The sequence below is a fragment of the Rhamphochromis sp. 'chilingali' genome, assembly GCF_963969265.1.
Source record: "Rhamphochromis sp. 'chilingali' genome assembly, chromosome: 16".
In the NCBI taxonomy this organism is placed as follows: Eukaryota; Metazoa; Chordata; class Actinopteri; order Cichliformes; family Cichlidae; genus Rhamphochromis; species Rhamphochromis sp. 'chilingali'.
In genome coordinates, this window is record NC_137943.1 from 6542713 (window position 1) to 6557585 (window position 14873).

At 39.6% G+C, this 14873-nt stretch overlaps 1 protein-coding gene across 1 annotated transcript; it reads left to right on the forward strand.

Moving 5' to 3' along the window:
• The first annotated feature begins 19 nt into the window (after positions 1-19).
• On the forward strand, positions 20-12281 carry urod (uroporphyrinogen decarboxylase). The gene is made up of 10 exons (XM_080907080.1): positions 20-199; positions 1480-1592; positions 1841-1920; positions 2122-2184; positions 7703-7900; positions 7976-8137; positions 9329-9463; positions 9944-10044; positions 10354-10420; positions 12018-12281. Exons 1-10 carry the CDS (start codon positions 174-176, stop codon positions 12180-12182), a joined length of 1110 nt encoding a protein of 369 aa, XP_080763206.1. The 5' UTR covers positions 20-173; the 3' UTR covers positions 12183-12281.
• The last annotated feature ends 2592 nt before the right edge of the window (positions 12282-14873 follow it).

Below are 14873 nucleotides of genomic sequence, written 5' to 3' on the forward strand. Positions count from 1 at the left end.
TGCTATGGTCACGTGGTTTTTCAAGATGGCCGCGCCCACAGCGCTGTAGCAGCTGATTGTGTCCATGCGAGCGGGGTTTAAATGACAGTTGAGGAGCAGCAGGTTACAACTGACATCCCCGCAGAGAGACAGAGGAGTTTCTGAAAGGCTGTCCCATCCTCAGCACCGCCAACATGAGCAAGCAAGAAAATCTAATCCTGTGAGTACTTCCTTCTTTGTTTCTCGAAACAAACTGCCGCTTGTTACATTTAAGGTTAGCATTTTGGCTGTTTAGCCGTCTAAAAAGTGACCTTATGAAACCCCCCGTTGTCATTGTTATGAAACATTTCTTCCTATTATGGGTCAGTTATAGAAACACAGGCCTCATTCCTTAAAGCTACGTAATCCAATGCCAGAGCGAAGTCGCTTCCTCTTACAAAAAAACAAAAAAAAACTCATTCAGAAATCCAGCAGTCTAATAATCTCTTGTTCATATTTAGAGATGAACTTATTTTGCAACATGAATTAGTGCTTTAAGCAAATTCTGTGGATCGTCTGATAAATTCGGCAGAGCTAATAATGTAAAAGTCTTATTAATCTTTTGGTTTGTTCTATTTAACTAGCTTCAACTCCGAGAAAGCCAGGCGTCATTACAAAACGTATGACGCCTTTTGTATGGCCTGCTTTAACAACGTGCTAACCTTATTTACAATCAATATTGTATGGATGTAATAATGGTGCTAAAGATACAGAGGGCTGTTAAAAAATAAAAAGAAAGTTTATCCAGGTCATTTTACTTTAAGTCAGTTTACTAAAAGTGAGTGATAGTGTCAGCTGAACACAAAAAAAACTCCTACGGTTCTGTCACTCTAATGGGAATAGTTTTTTTATTCTGACATTTTTACATATAGTGTGGAAGCTGAAGCATCTAAATGATCCCATACAGAATCCATGACAAACTCTGATAGTGTGTTTTTATAACCCACACGTTTAATTCTTAAGAGTCTAACAGCAGACTTGCATCTTTTAAAGTTAAGTGTAGCAAGCTAAACATAATTGGCTATCTGTGAAATGTTTTTGTGGTCCGTCTAACAGTTTCATGTCAGAGTCTGAATTAGATTAAGGTTGTGATACATTACTGATCCATCCTAAGCACTCCTGTATTTAACTGTCATTTCTCCTGCTGGGAGAAGATAAGAGAGCAGAGGACTGTTATCTCCCAGAATCACTCTTTTGGTGAATGCCCTTCAGCTGGATGCCCAGAGTGATTGCAGGGGAAAGGGAAGGGTGGGCCTTTATTTTTAGATAACTCAAGTTTGCGGCTGTATTGTAAAGAGGTTATGACACTATCAGCTAAGCTCCATTCCCTCAACTATGTAATATAAATTGAAATTGCCAGTGTGCTTTGGCCATGCCACAAATATCTTAAAATTCTGTCTAAATTTGTATTATTTTTATTTTTCGATTTTTCGATTCTAACATGAAGTGCTTTCAACCCAGCCCCAAAGACTTTCCTCAGCTAAAGAACGACACATTCCTGAGAGCGGCACGAGGAGAGGAAATCGAACATGTCCCAGTCTGGTGTATGAGACAGGCTGGCAGATATCTACCAGGTACAGGCTTCAGATCAGTTCTTTCGTCTCTTGTTTCTGACATGAATAGTAGCACTGTACTATCAAATGTGCTACACTGATTACCCTTAATATTCGTGATCATGTTTTCAGGTTTCATATTGTAGTATTTCACTTTCTGCATGACCATAAGCATGAGATTCACATCCCTGATAACCACTAACTCCCTGTTATTGAGTCTTAATGCTGATCTGTAGTGTTTTTTTGTTTTTTTTTACTCTAATCTGCAGAGTTCCGTGAGTCCAGAGCAGGGAAGGACTTTTTTGAGACATGTCAGTCACCAGAGGCTTGCTGTGAGCTCACTCTGCAGGTACAGACCTGGATTCACAGGGGGGAGAAAAAAAAAATCTAATTTCACAGTGTTAACATCAAGTCAGCAACACCATTATGTGGTGTGAGATGATGGAGTGGTTGTTACACCACCCACAGGGTACCAACAAGAATAACTTATCCCAATTTTTTTTTCTCTCTCTCTCCCCCCCCCCCCCCCCCCCCCCCCCCCCCCCTCCAGCCTCTGAGACGTTTTCCCTTTGATGCTGCCATAATCTTCTCTGATATCCTAGTTGTCCCACAGGTAAGTCTGTTCAGACCAGGCTCAATTACTAGCATGTATAAAATGTTTACAGCTAGTCTTTTGCTATATTTTTGCCAGATGTACAGTAAAAGAGGTTTTCTGTAATCAGAAAAATATACATTTTGTGAGTAGAAAGTGTGTTTAGGGTTTTGACGTTTATTAATATTTAAATAACCTCTGACATACAGTACAACCAGTGTCTGCTATGTCTTCAGGAATGAGAAGAATTTTCATGTGTGGTAACAAATGGCTATGTATTGATGTAATACATGTATGTGATGTCCACATGTTTTAATTGTTAATTTAACAAATTACCATTAGTCAAGTATTAAGTATTAATTTTTCAGTTTGGTTCAAAACCCCCAACAATCAGATTACCCCCCTATGACCAGCACTTGGCGACAGTGGGAAAGAAAAACTCCCTTTTTAACAGAACAAAACTTCCAGCAGAACCAGGCTCAGACTGGTTGGGGGTGAGGGGAGGGTGACTGTACAAAAGACATTCTGTGGAAGAAATAGAGAAACTGTGTTCCTCCACAGTGGACGCAGTGTCTCAAAATGTTTTTGACAAAATAACTCTTTTGATGACACTATTAATTAATTAAATAACAAGATATATTTTTCATCTATTCAGGTGTCCTGAATCTGTTTTCCACTCATTCTCTGTACAGCTGTGACCCTCCCTGATCCTTCCTTTATACTCAAAGCCTTCTTCCTGTTAGCTGGGAGTTCTTCCTCCCCACGCTTGCTATTATTTTTTTCTTAGAACATCAGTTGATAGTTGGGTTACCCTCTTTAATATGTCTTACAATATAAAGAGCCTTTGGATGGCTTATGTTGTGAACAGAGATGGGCAGTAACGCGTTACTGTAATCTGATTACTTTTTTCAAGTAACGAGTAAAGTAAGGGATTACTATTGCAAAAACGGTAATTGGATTACCGTTACTTTCCCGTAGGAACGCTGCGTTACTGCGTTACTAAAACCGTGATTTTTTTTTTTTTTTTTTTTGCAAGAATGTCTCATGACAGTGACGTAAGCGAGTGCAACGTGTGACAACAGCTGTCTGCAGATCAACAATGGATCATATATCGAGTGCGGGAGAGAGTATGAGCATCAGAGGCGGAGCCAGACATTTGAAACACCCGGGGCTTAGCCCTAAAGGGTAGTAAGCATGTGGGATTTTTTTTTTTTTTTTTTTTTTTTTTTTTTTTTGGGGGGGGGGTTAGAAATGACTGAAAGATTAATTGGCTCTGTTTTGAGTTTTGTTCAAAAAAGAATGACTTCATATAGGGAAATATATATATCACATGTGCAGGACACCTTAAACTAGTTTTTTTATTAAGCAGCAAGGCAGAACAAAGTCGGGGCTGTATCAAGACACGAGGACTAAACCCCGATTCAACCAGACCCAGAACTGATCCGGAATTAAAACAGGACTACAACAGTTCAAAATCAGGACTACTGAGGACTTAACCAAGACAGAACCAGAATCAGAACTAGATGATAGTAGCACTAAAAATCATCATAGACCTGCACTACACTTGTTTTTTTTTTTTTTTAAATTCTACCAAAGTCCACTATTTAGATTGAGAAAAGTTTATATAATTATTTAGCCTTGTTGTGCAAGCAAGCCTGCATAACTTAATAAATATAGAATTTGAAAAATAGCAAACCTAAAAAGAAACACTAGGTACGAGATACATGAGGACCTGTGATACGGTGATACTTTTGGTAAACAACCATTTGACTGACATGTGTGTCTCACCTGCTCTTGTTCCATCTCTGTTCTGTCCTCATTCTCCATCTCCCTCTCTGTTCCTCTCTCTCCCTCTTTGTGCTGACAATCATCAAATATACAGTTGAAACCAGATATTTATGTACTCTTCAGATTAGGGCTGAACGATTATGGAAAATAATCTAATTGCGATTTTTTTTTTGCCCCAATATTGCGATTGCGATGCGATATGCGATTATTTTTTTTTAAGGTCTTTGTCTTCTGTATTATTAAACAAAGACAAGCAATACATCATATAGTATGGCCAATACTATATTACATTAATTTTAAACTGTTCTTTCCTGGAAGACAGACCTCTGTTATGATGACATGAGGTGATGCATGAATTGATGACTGACATTTTTATTTAACTTCTTCAATCACAACAGTATATTTGAACATACACAATAGTTTATTTTTAGCTTACAAACATCTGAGCATAAAGTGCTGACAAGGAACCCTGGTGTAAACATTAAAATGAAAGTCAGTACAATGTGCAGATTGCAGAAATATACATAAACAAAATCAGTGGCTTTACCACACTCAGTTTTTCGACATCTGTGAACTACTAGACAGTCATTCAATTAAAAAATAATATTAAATAAATAAAACTAATAAATAAAAAATACACACATCTTACTGATCTCTGCAGTCAGTAACATTACACATAAAGTGCAAACATAATAGCAATTGTATAAACACACACACAAACACGCCTTTAAAATTTAAAGGCGTGAAATTGGACGGTCTAGCCTTCTGAATCAGAAGGCTAGTTCTGATCAGCGTCACCGCTGTCTCGGTGGAGTTTAATAAACTCGGCCGTCTGCTTCTTGCTATCTAAAATATAACCAGACACTGGCGTAAATTCTCGACTGTCTCATACTTCTGTTTAATAAGTTTTCTGTTTGACGTTTAGTCAGCTGTGTGAAAACCAAGGAGGAACCCACCCGGGGGATTAATAAAGTTTTATTTTATCTAATCTAATAACTTTAATCTCAGCCAAACCGATTTACTCACGAACAAACAAAACACTGAAAAAAGCCCAACAATAACATTTTTAGGTTGTCTAAGTGACTTATATATTACGTTTAACCCGAGCAGCGAAACTCCGCGGTGATCTGAAAATGATGTGCCGGGAGTTGTGCCGTTCTCGGCCGCATCAGTAACCCTCGAGCTCCCGGCTAGCTGTCGAGCTGGTGGGTAGCAGACGCCTCTGAAAACGTCGAAGCACTTTTGCAAATATGGGATATCTTGATAAACCGAGCAGATATTTGATGTTTACACAACTACTTTCTCGCCTGAAAATATGTTAAAAGTTTATTTTGTGACCCAGAAAGATTAGTATGAGTAATTTTAAAACTTAGTAGCGGCCGCCATTGTTGGAAACTGGAGTTTGGCTGGGCCGCGCTATGAATTCTGGGATATGGTAGTAATTTGGACAGCCTTCGGCGCGTCGCTGTGACGTAATCGGTCTACAAATGCGGCCTCAGGAGGATGCAGCCCATGAATTTGGACATGTCCAGAGTATAATCGCAGCCTTTGCGGTTAGAAAATTGCACTTGATCATGTCGCGATATTATCGCAAATGCGATATATCGTTCAGCCCTACTTCAGATCAAAACACAAACACTTTTTTAATTGTAACATCAAATCAGACTAAATGTTTATTTTTTTAGATTGATAAATATAAAAAACATATTTGTTAACTTTAAGAGTAAAGAGAGAAACTATCTGTATTTCTTAATTGCAAATGGCACCAAATTGTATTCAAACTGAGCCACACTTATGGAGCTCCATAGTTCTTTTCCTGGTGTTTTGGTTGACATCTCTTGATTTTCCCATGTCAAAGAAACAGGCTCTGTGTTTTGCCTTTATATGCATCCACAGCTGTGCCACCAATTTACTCACATGGACTCTACGAACCTATCAGAAGCTTCTTCAGCTCAGAATGGAATCGTCTGGAGTTTCTTATTAATTAACAAACTTAGTGTACATGTACTCCTAAATTTGATCAAAGTGATAAAAATAGACAGCTCTGTCTCTCTTTATTCTGACATTTAACTAATTCAAAAGATATTTCAATATTTATCTAAAACAAAAGTTTACTCTAAATTGATGTTGTACAGTAAAAATGTTTTATGTTTTCTCCCTAAAGTGTATGTAAATATCTGGTTACAAATGTGAATATCCTGCTGTGTACTGAAATCCCTCTTGTTTTGCATAGAAATATACTGAACAACATACAAAGCATAATATATAAAATAACATTTACCTGAGTTTTTTCTTTGAAAGAAGCCTCTAATGTCCATTCTTATATTTCAGTACATAACTGAAACCGATTTAGTCGGGGAGGGTAAGAACTGAAAATATGAAATAAACACACGTAAGATAAGACTCTGTTTTTAAAAAAAAATAGCATTTGTTCGGCTTTTCATTTCGCCATTTGTTGATTCACTTGAAGAGCGAGTAACGTAATATTGGTCAAGTGATCAGTTTGATATCAATCTTTCGTGATTCACCGTCATATTTACATTATTTGTACGGTACGAATGATTTGCTTTGGTACCTGGTCAAACTTAAGCTCTCCTTAGTATGGCTGGCTCCGTTTCTCCAACAGCGCACTCACAGGCGGCAGCTGCCCCGCCCCTTCGCTCAGTCGCTTAGTGCCTGAGCTCGGATCATACCAATATCAGGGGGGATTCACGCACAGTCGTAAATTCCCACAGTGTGCACTATGTGCTTCGAATATTGTCTGTACTTTTTGTTTTATACAGTTGTCAGCCAGGCATCTAACTCTGAAAAAATTACACTCCAAAAGACTCCGGGCTTCTGACAAAACAACCCGGGCTTAAGCCCAGTAAGCCACCCCCACGCTCCGCCCCTGATGAGCATGCAGCATTTAAAGCTTGGAAGTACTGACCTTACTTTGAGTTTGATTCCATAAAAAGTGACAAAAACATTAGCATCCGTTGTGCGTGGGAAGAAAACCTCTTTTTACTCCGAAAAAAAACCCTAAACAAGCTCCGAGTGCGCAACGACGTAATGGGAAATTCACAGAGAAACTCGCGGATTCTTCCACTGACTGCTGCGCCACACCTGCACTAGAGCACACCTCCGCCTACCCTACTCCTGCTTTACAGGTGAAAATAGAGCAACAGGACTGCTAGTCTTTGAGTTTATTTACTTTCTGCTGTGTTTTACTTGCATCTATTTGAAAGACTGAGTGTAAACACACAAAATATTTTATTTTATGTGCTGGAATGTGCAGAAAATAGGTTTAAATGTTAAACTAATTTCTTCAAGCCAGAGAATGGTGCATATAATTTAATTTTTGCTTGATGCATAAAGTTAAAAGATTAAAACTGATAAAACAAGTTAAAAAAAGAGACTTTTCCATTTGATTACATTTTGTATGATGGATTATGCAGAAAAAGTAGAATTGGGTTGACAGATCTATTGCTTTATCACCTATTCAGGTTGTAAATCGTGTTTTTAAAAGTAACTATGTAACTAAGTAATTAATTACTTTTGAAAATAAGTAATCAGTAAAGTAACGGGATTACTCTTTTGGGGAAGTAATCAGTAATTAGTTACTGATTACTTTTTTTCAAGTAACTTGACCAACGCTGGTTGTGAACACATCATAAATAAAATGAGGCCTGTGATGGACTGGACACTGCATGACTGAAAGCAGATATATTAACTTGTTTGGTTTGTCTTTGTTTCTTCTTCCTCCCTCCAGGCCATGGGTATGGATGTCCAGATGGTTGCAGGTAAAGGTCCAACATTTCCAGAGCCTCTGAAGGAGCCAGAGGACCTGCAGCGGCTGCAGGTCAAAGTGGACACTGCCAAAGAACTGGGCTACGTCTTCAGAGCCATCACACTGACCCGACACAAAATTGAGGGCAAAGTGCCACTAATAGGATTCAGCGGGGCTCCGGTTAGGCGCGCACATGTTTAAACATTTATAGAAAATAATGCTTCCATATTCTAACAGCTCTCTGTTCATCCACAGTGGACGCTCATGTCCTACATGATAGAAGGTGGAGGCTCCAACACTCACTCTAAGGCAAAGCGCTGGCTGTATCAGCACCCCGAAGCCAGCCACATGCTGCTGAAGATGCTGACAGATGTGATCGTGGAGTATCTGCTAGGACAAGTGGCAGCTGGAGCTCAGGTCAGACTTCCTTGCTTTCTGTGTCTAAACAGACTTCCTCCATTATGATGTCACTATATATAAATCTTTTTATCTTTAGCTTATTTTAGTTTCCCTTGAAAAAAAGAAAAGATGTAATAAATAAATAAAAAAAATTCACAGGACAGAGTCAGTGTAAGTCATATATGTTTGAGTCAAGGACATAAATAAATGCTGACAATCTCTACGTCAGTGCAAAATACAGCTGAGGCAGCACAAATTATTCCAGTAAGTTTACCCAATCCTGCAATTTTCAGTATTTGTACAGAACATAAACAATGGTGTGGGTGTGTGGTCCTCTCTCCCCATGCTCCCTTATTTCCTCTTTCCCGTCACCTAGCCGATCGATCGTAGCAGATGGCTGCCTCTCCCCGGTGCCTTCGTTCTGCAAGAGGTTTCTTCCCGTTAAAAGGGAGTTCTTCCTCTCCACTGTCAACAAGTATTGGTCATAGCAGATCATATGATGGTTAATATTGCACAATCTTTGTCTTAAAATACCTTGACGGGATTTTATTTTTTTTCTTGAGAACCGGTGCTGCATGAATAAAACCGGACTGAACTGACGTAACAGCACCATCTTTTAACTGTCTCATTAATGAGTATGTGTCAGCGTAATGCAGACTTGAACAAATGTGTCCAATCTGAGACAGCGACAGAGCTCCGGGTCTGTGTGCTTGCTTGAACGAAGTGCTTTTTTTTTTTTTTTTCTTACAAAAGAAGAGAAAGTACTGAAGAAGTGTTACAAGTCTATGAATGTAGCAACAAAGTCAGTTAACTGGCAACAGTGACGTAAATTGAAGTGTTGTCATCACTGCTGTGAGTGGGAGGGATGTCAGTCAGACACGCTGAGACAGAAAATGTTTCCAAGTTAAAAAAGAAAAGTGGTCAGCACGGTCGCCTTTCAGGTTTCAGGTATTTTAATTCATATATTCTACATAATACAGCAGAAAAATACTCAAGTTGAAGGGATTTGAAGTTGTAAGTGAAATGTTAACACAAAGACAGCCCTTTTAAAGTGTTATATTTCCTTTTTTCTTTGTTTTTTATTTTATTTTTTTTAACCCCACTGCTGGGCGCCGCACCTGTGAAATCCCAGTGTTTATAACAGTGACGTCTTGGGTCACTCTCAAAGTGTCACTGTCACCATTCACACAATTCTTGTGTGTTTTTCAGGCACTGCAGGTGTTTGAGTCCCACGCCGGCATTCTGGGACCTGCGGAGTTTAAAGAGTTCTCGCTGCCTTACCTCCGAGACATCGCTCGCCGCGTCAAAGATAAACTGAAGGAGGCAGGACAGGATGTCCCCATGGTGAGAGGGACACCTAACAGATTCACACACAGACATTTGTCCCTCAGTGTATAATCAGAAACACATTTCCTCCATCCACACATGCGTAACACACGTGGACTTCTACACTTACACATCAGCATGAATGCACTGCAAAGAGAGTCACCTGACATGCATATCAGATGCTAAGCTTCAAACAACTAGTAGTAAAAAAATGATGTTCATTGTTTTGTTTGTTGGGTCATTAGTAGCTGCTATATTTGTGTCAGCACTCGGCTCTATTCTTATTAGCACTGTGTTGCCTCCCTGGAGGGATCATTAAGGATTCATGCAGTGTAAGGAGAACCACTGTTCTGTTGGATCTACCTGCAGGTGGCAGCATTTCACCAACAATGGTTCCTGAAGAAGTTGATTTGAAAATCTGTTGGTGTGTGTGTGTGTGTGTGTGTGTGTGTGTGTGTGTGTGTGTGTGTGTGTGTGTGTGTGTGTGTGTGTATTTAGATTGTATTTGCAAAGGATGCTCACTACGCCTTAGAGGAACTGTCTCAGTCTAATTATGAAGTGGTTGGCCTGGACTGGACCATTGACCCACTATCCGCACGGTAACACAAAACGCACACTGGTTTGTCTTTGCATGCAGCACCAGACTCTGTGTTTTAATTGTAAGATTTAAACCAGCCAAACATTTTTGAACGTGAGCCTGAATAGAGAAGTAGCATACAGTGAAAAGCCCACACAGAATCTACAAATACTTGAAGCAAATGTAGGCGGTCATAGCAGTGATGTTGGGCGTGATGTTGGCCATTGCTGACCTCTCTCTTGTTGCTGGGCTGATCTATTCATCAAATGCTTAAACTGCTGGTTGAAGGATTAACTCGTGTGTCCTCTGATGTGTATGTTTGTGAATTCAGGGAACGCACAGGAGGGAAGGTCAGCCTGCAAGGAAACATGGACCCCTGTGCTCTGTATGCTCCAAAGGTAACTTCCAATTTCACTGTGCTTTAAACTGACACATAGAAATCTGAAACTCATACTTAGGTAATTCTCATAAAAGTGACTTTCATAGGTTTTCATATTTAAGAAAACTGCATTTTGACCTTTGATTTTTGCCATTTGCTGTTAATGACTTTAACCTGCTAATCTGGAAAGATTTTGTCTTTGAAGTTTTCCATCTTTTGTGTTTTTTAAATGATACAACTTTAGTCTGACCCCAGACTGACATCCCCGGGTTGTTGGCTGTGGTGCTATCCACGTCAGCTGCTGTGGTCACAGAAACATCAGACTGCTTTGGCAATTGGATTATTGTCATCCCTGCAAACATCTGATTTTTCTGCTCAGTGTGGTGCACAAGATGACACCAAACAGCACAATGAAGACTTTTCTAATAATCAGTCACCATCTGCGGTGGTGATTAAAGAAAATAATCAGCTTGAAATATCCCTGTTAATTTAGCAGATCATCGTTGAATGTGTGATTTAAGAGCTTTTAATCACTATATATATATATATATATATATATATATATATATATATATATATATATATATATATATATATATATATATATATATATATATATATATATATATATATATATATATATATATATATATAAAAAATAAAGTATGAGCTGTTTCATTGAAGTCTATGGGTAACAACACAAACCTGTAATCTGCGGTGATAATCATAGGAACAAATTTTAATTGACTTATTTATACTTTGTTAAATAAGCACAAACTCCAAATGTATCAACATTATAGCTGCTAATTTTTTAATGTTTGTTTGAACAAACTGAAAAAAAGCCAAATTAATTGCAACCCTGAAAAGTCCAGACTCCTGCACCCTGTATCGTTACACCTGCCAAACATTTAAATGGTTATCTTCTGTTTTTTTCCCCTCTAAACTGTAAATAAGGAGGCTCAAACTTTGTATTGTTGGCCACATAGAGCCCACTTTGAGCTTGAGTGGGTCAGACCAGCCAAAGTCCCATTTCTGTCATTGTAGAGACGTTTGACTACACATTGACTCTGTCAGATATCCTAATATTAAAAAAAGAACAAGTCTATAAACACAGATGTTCTCTAAATGAACTTATAGGATATGATCGCTGGAAGAAAAGCTCTCCAGTCTCCTGGCAAAGCGATGACCTGAAACGTCTTTCTCTTGATTGTGGTGGCCACAGACAATCTGCTGAGATTAGCTTGCACTCCTTGTCCTGATTCCCTCATTATCATTCAGTGAGCATGTTCCCTCACATTTGCGCTAATTTCATCTAAAATGACACTGCACCACCTCTCTCACACACTCTGCCTCTCACACGGCTTCACCCTTCAGCTCACCTGTGCACTGTGATCTGGCGTATGTGTCACGTCGTGTCGCTGATGGCGAGCACAAACAGTTTTACCTTCATTGTAGGAGATGATGTCTGCATTTAACTTCGGCCACCTGCTGTTGCCGTTGAGCGTCCTAGTTAAAATCAGTTTTACTGCGTGAGAATGCGTTTTGCCGAAAGAGCGTTATGTTGGATCGTTTCTTTGTGACGGTGACTGACGTGAACCTGCTCTCTTTCTCTTCAGGAGCGCATTTCAGACATCGTGAAGAAGATGTTGGAGGGTTTCGGCACAAGGGGCTACATCGCCAACCTCGGCCACGGCGTTTACCCCGACATGAAGCCGGAGAACATAGGTGCCTTCGTCGAAGCTGTGCACCAGCACTCCAAACAGATGATCAAACAGATATGAAGATAAATGTCTTGTATGAAGAACCAAACCTGGCCTTATGATGGTGATGCAAGAAAAATGTATAATGAGGCATTATTTTATTAAAAGCTCTAAACAGTAGTAGATGTGTCCATTTGAATATAAACAGGAAATCCTAAAACAAATTACTTATTTTTCAACACATGAAACACAGAGAATGCTTTTCCTGTTATTTTCAGAAGGAGGCTGATTTTCAACAAAGGAGGAGAAAAAATAACGTGAGGATATTAATTTAAGATGGAAAACATCCAGATCAGCATGTACTGTACATTCTCATCTGCCACAGCTCTCCACAACAAACATTTTCTTTTTTTTTTGTTATTATTTTGAAGACCAGATTTTCTCTTCAGCAGTAATGTTTTTTTGAGCAGGACTGGATTATGTGTTTGGACTGAAAAGGACTGAATGAGATTGTGTTTGTATTAATATTAGATCTAAAAGGTCTAAAGAGCTTTGACTAGTGGTGTGTACTATGAAGCGTTTTGATGTTTTTATTCTCTAAATCCAATCACAATCCTGTAAAATATCCCTGTGGCACTTTCAAAAAAAGGAGACACATTTCTGCATCTGTAAACATCTTTAGTCCAAGCAGAGCTCTTCATCAGTACAAGGAGTTTCATTCTCAAAGGCTGCCAAAGTAAAAAAAAAACAACAAAAACATAAAAGATCCAAACTGCTGTAAAAACAAAAACGGGTGATTTGGCAGAGAGTTTCATCAAGGGACACTCTGCTGCAGTTATAAAATCAATTTTTAAAGGAAAAATGTCAGCACCCGGCAGTTGATCATTCCTCCATCTAACATCTTAACTGTGAACAAATCTCCTGCTGGATCTCAGCAGGAAGAGTTTTATTTTTACTCCTGCTGATAGAAGATCTTTTAACAAATGCGCGCTGTACACGAAGACGCTGCTTTGCTCTGATTTTCACCCTAAATCTGAATTTTGTGTAGAAAATCTGGTTTATTAGGAGAAGCTCTCTTTTTCCTCCCATTCATCATTAGATAAAGATTTAATCTGAATTTATATTCTATTATGTTTTTAGATTTCCGTTACATGAGAAATATCCAACCCATAGCCACTCAGCCTGTCTTTGACAACCACTACATGCCCGTCTCAAGATGAATTGTACTTACTTTGATGAGCCCTTAAAAACGGTACTCCTGACCAAATGAATATAAATATGTTTTGCACATATTTATACAAGGAAAATCTCTGGCTCTCACAGACCTGTAACGTCTTCTGTAAGAAGCTTTTGTGTTGAGGGCTTTCTCTTGCACTGGCAGGATGTTGTTACAGTTTTTCTAGAGAATGTAGCACCAGTAAAGTCAAGTCTAGGTACAGTGGGGCAAAAAGGTATTTAGTCAGCCACCGATTGTGCAAGTTCCCCCACCTAAAATGATGACAGAGGTCAGTAATTTGCACCAGAGGTACACTTCAACTGTGAGAGACAGAATGTGAAAAAAAAAAAATCCATGAATTCACATGGTAGGATTTGTAAAGAATTTATTCGTAAATTAGGGTGGAAAATAAGTATTTGGTCACCTCAAACAAGGAAAATCTCTGGCTCTCACAGACCTGTAACGTCTTCTGTAAGAAGCTTTTCTGTCCCCCACTCGTTACCTGTATGAATGGCACCTGTTTGAACTCATCATCTGTATAAAAGACACCTGTCCACAGCCTCAAACAGTCAGACTCCAAACTCCGCCATGGCCAAGACCAAAGAGCTTTCGAAGGACACCAGGAAAAGTATTGTAGACCTGCACCAGACTGGGAAGAGTGAATCTACAATAGGCAAGCAGCTTGGTGTGAAAAAATCAACTGTGGGAGCAATCATCAGAAAATGGAAGACATACAAGACCACTGATAATCTCCCTCGATCTGGGGCTCCACGCAAGATCTCATCCCGTGGGGTCAAAATGATCATGAGAACGGTGAGCAAAGATCCCAGAACCACACGGGGGGACCTGGTGAATGACCTGCAGAGAGCTGGGACCAAAGTAACAAAGGTCACCATCAGTAACACACTACAACGGCAGGGAATCAAATCCCGCAGTGCCAGACGTGTTCCGCTGCTGAAGCCAGTGCATGTCCAGGCCCGTCTGAAGTTTGCCAGAGAGCACATGGATGATACAGCAGAGGATTGGGAGAATGTCATGTGGTCAGATGAAACCAAAGTAGAACTTTTTGGTATAAACTCAACTCGTCGTGTTTGGAGGAAGAAGAATACTGAGTTGCATCCCAAGAACACCATACCTACTGTGAAGCATGGGGGTGGAAACATCATGCTATGGGGCTGTTTTTCTGCCAAGGGGACAGGACGACTGATCCGTGTTAAGGACAGAATGAATGGGGCCATGTATCGTGAGATTTTGAGCCAAAACCTCCTTCCATCAGTGAGAACTTTGAAGATGAAACGAGGCTGGGTCTTCCAACATGACAATGATCCAAAACACACCGCCCGGGCAACAAAGGAGTGGCTCCGTAAGAAGCATTTGAAAGTCCTGGAGTGGCCTAGCCAGTCTCCAGACCTCAACCCCATAGAAAATCTGTGGCAGGAGTTGAAAGTCCGTGTTGCTCGGCGACAGCCCCAAAACATCACTGCTCTCGAGAAGATCTGCATGGAGGAATGGGCCAAAATACCAGCTACTGTGTGTGCAAACCTGGTAAAGACCTA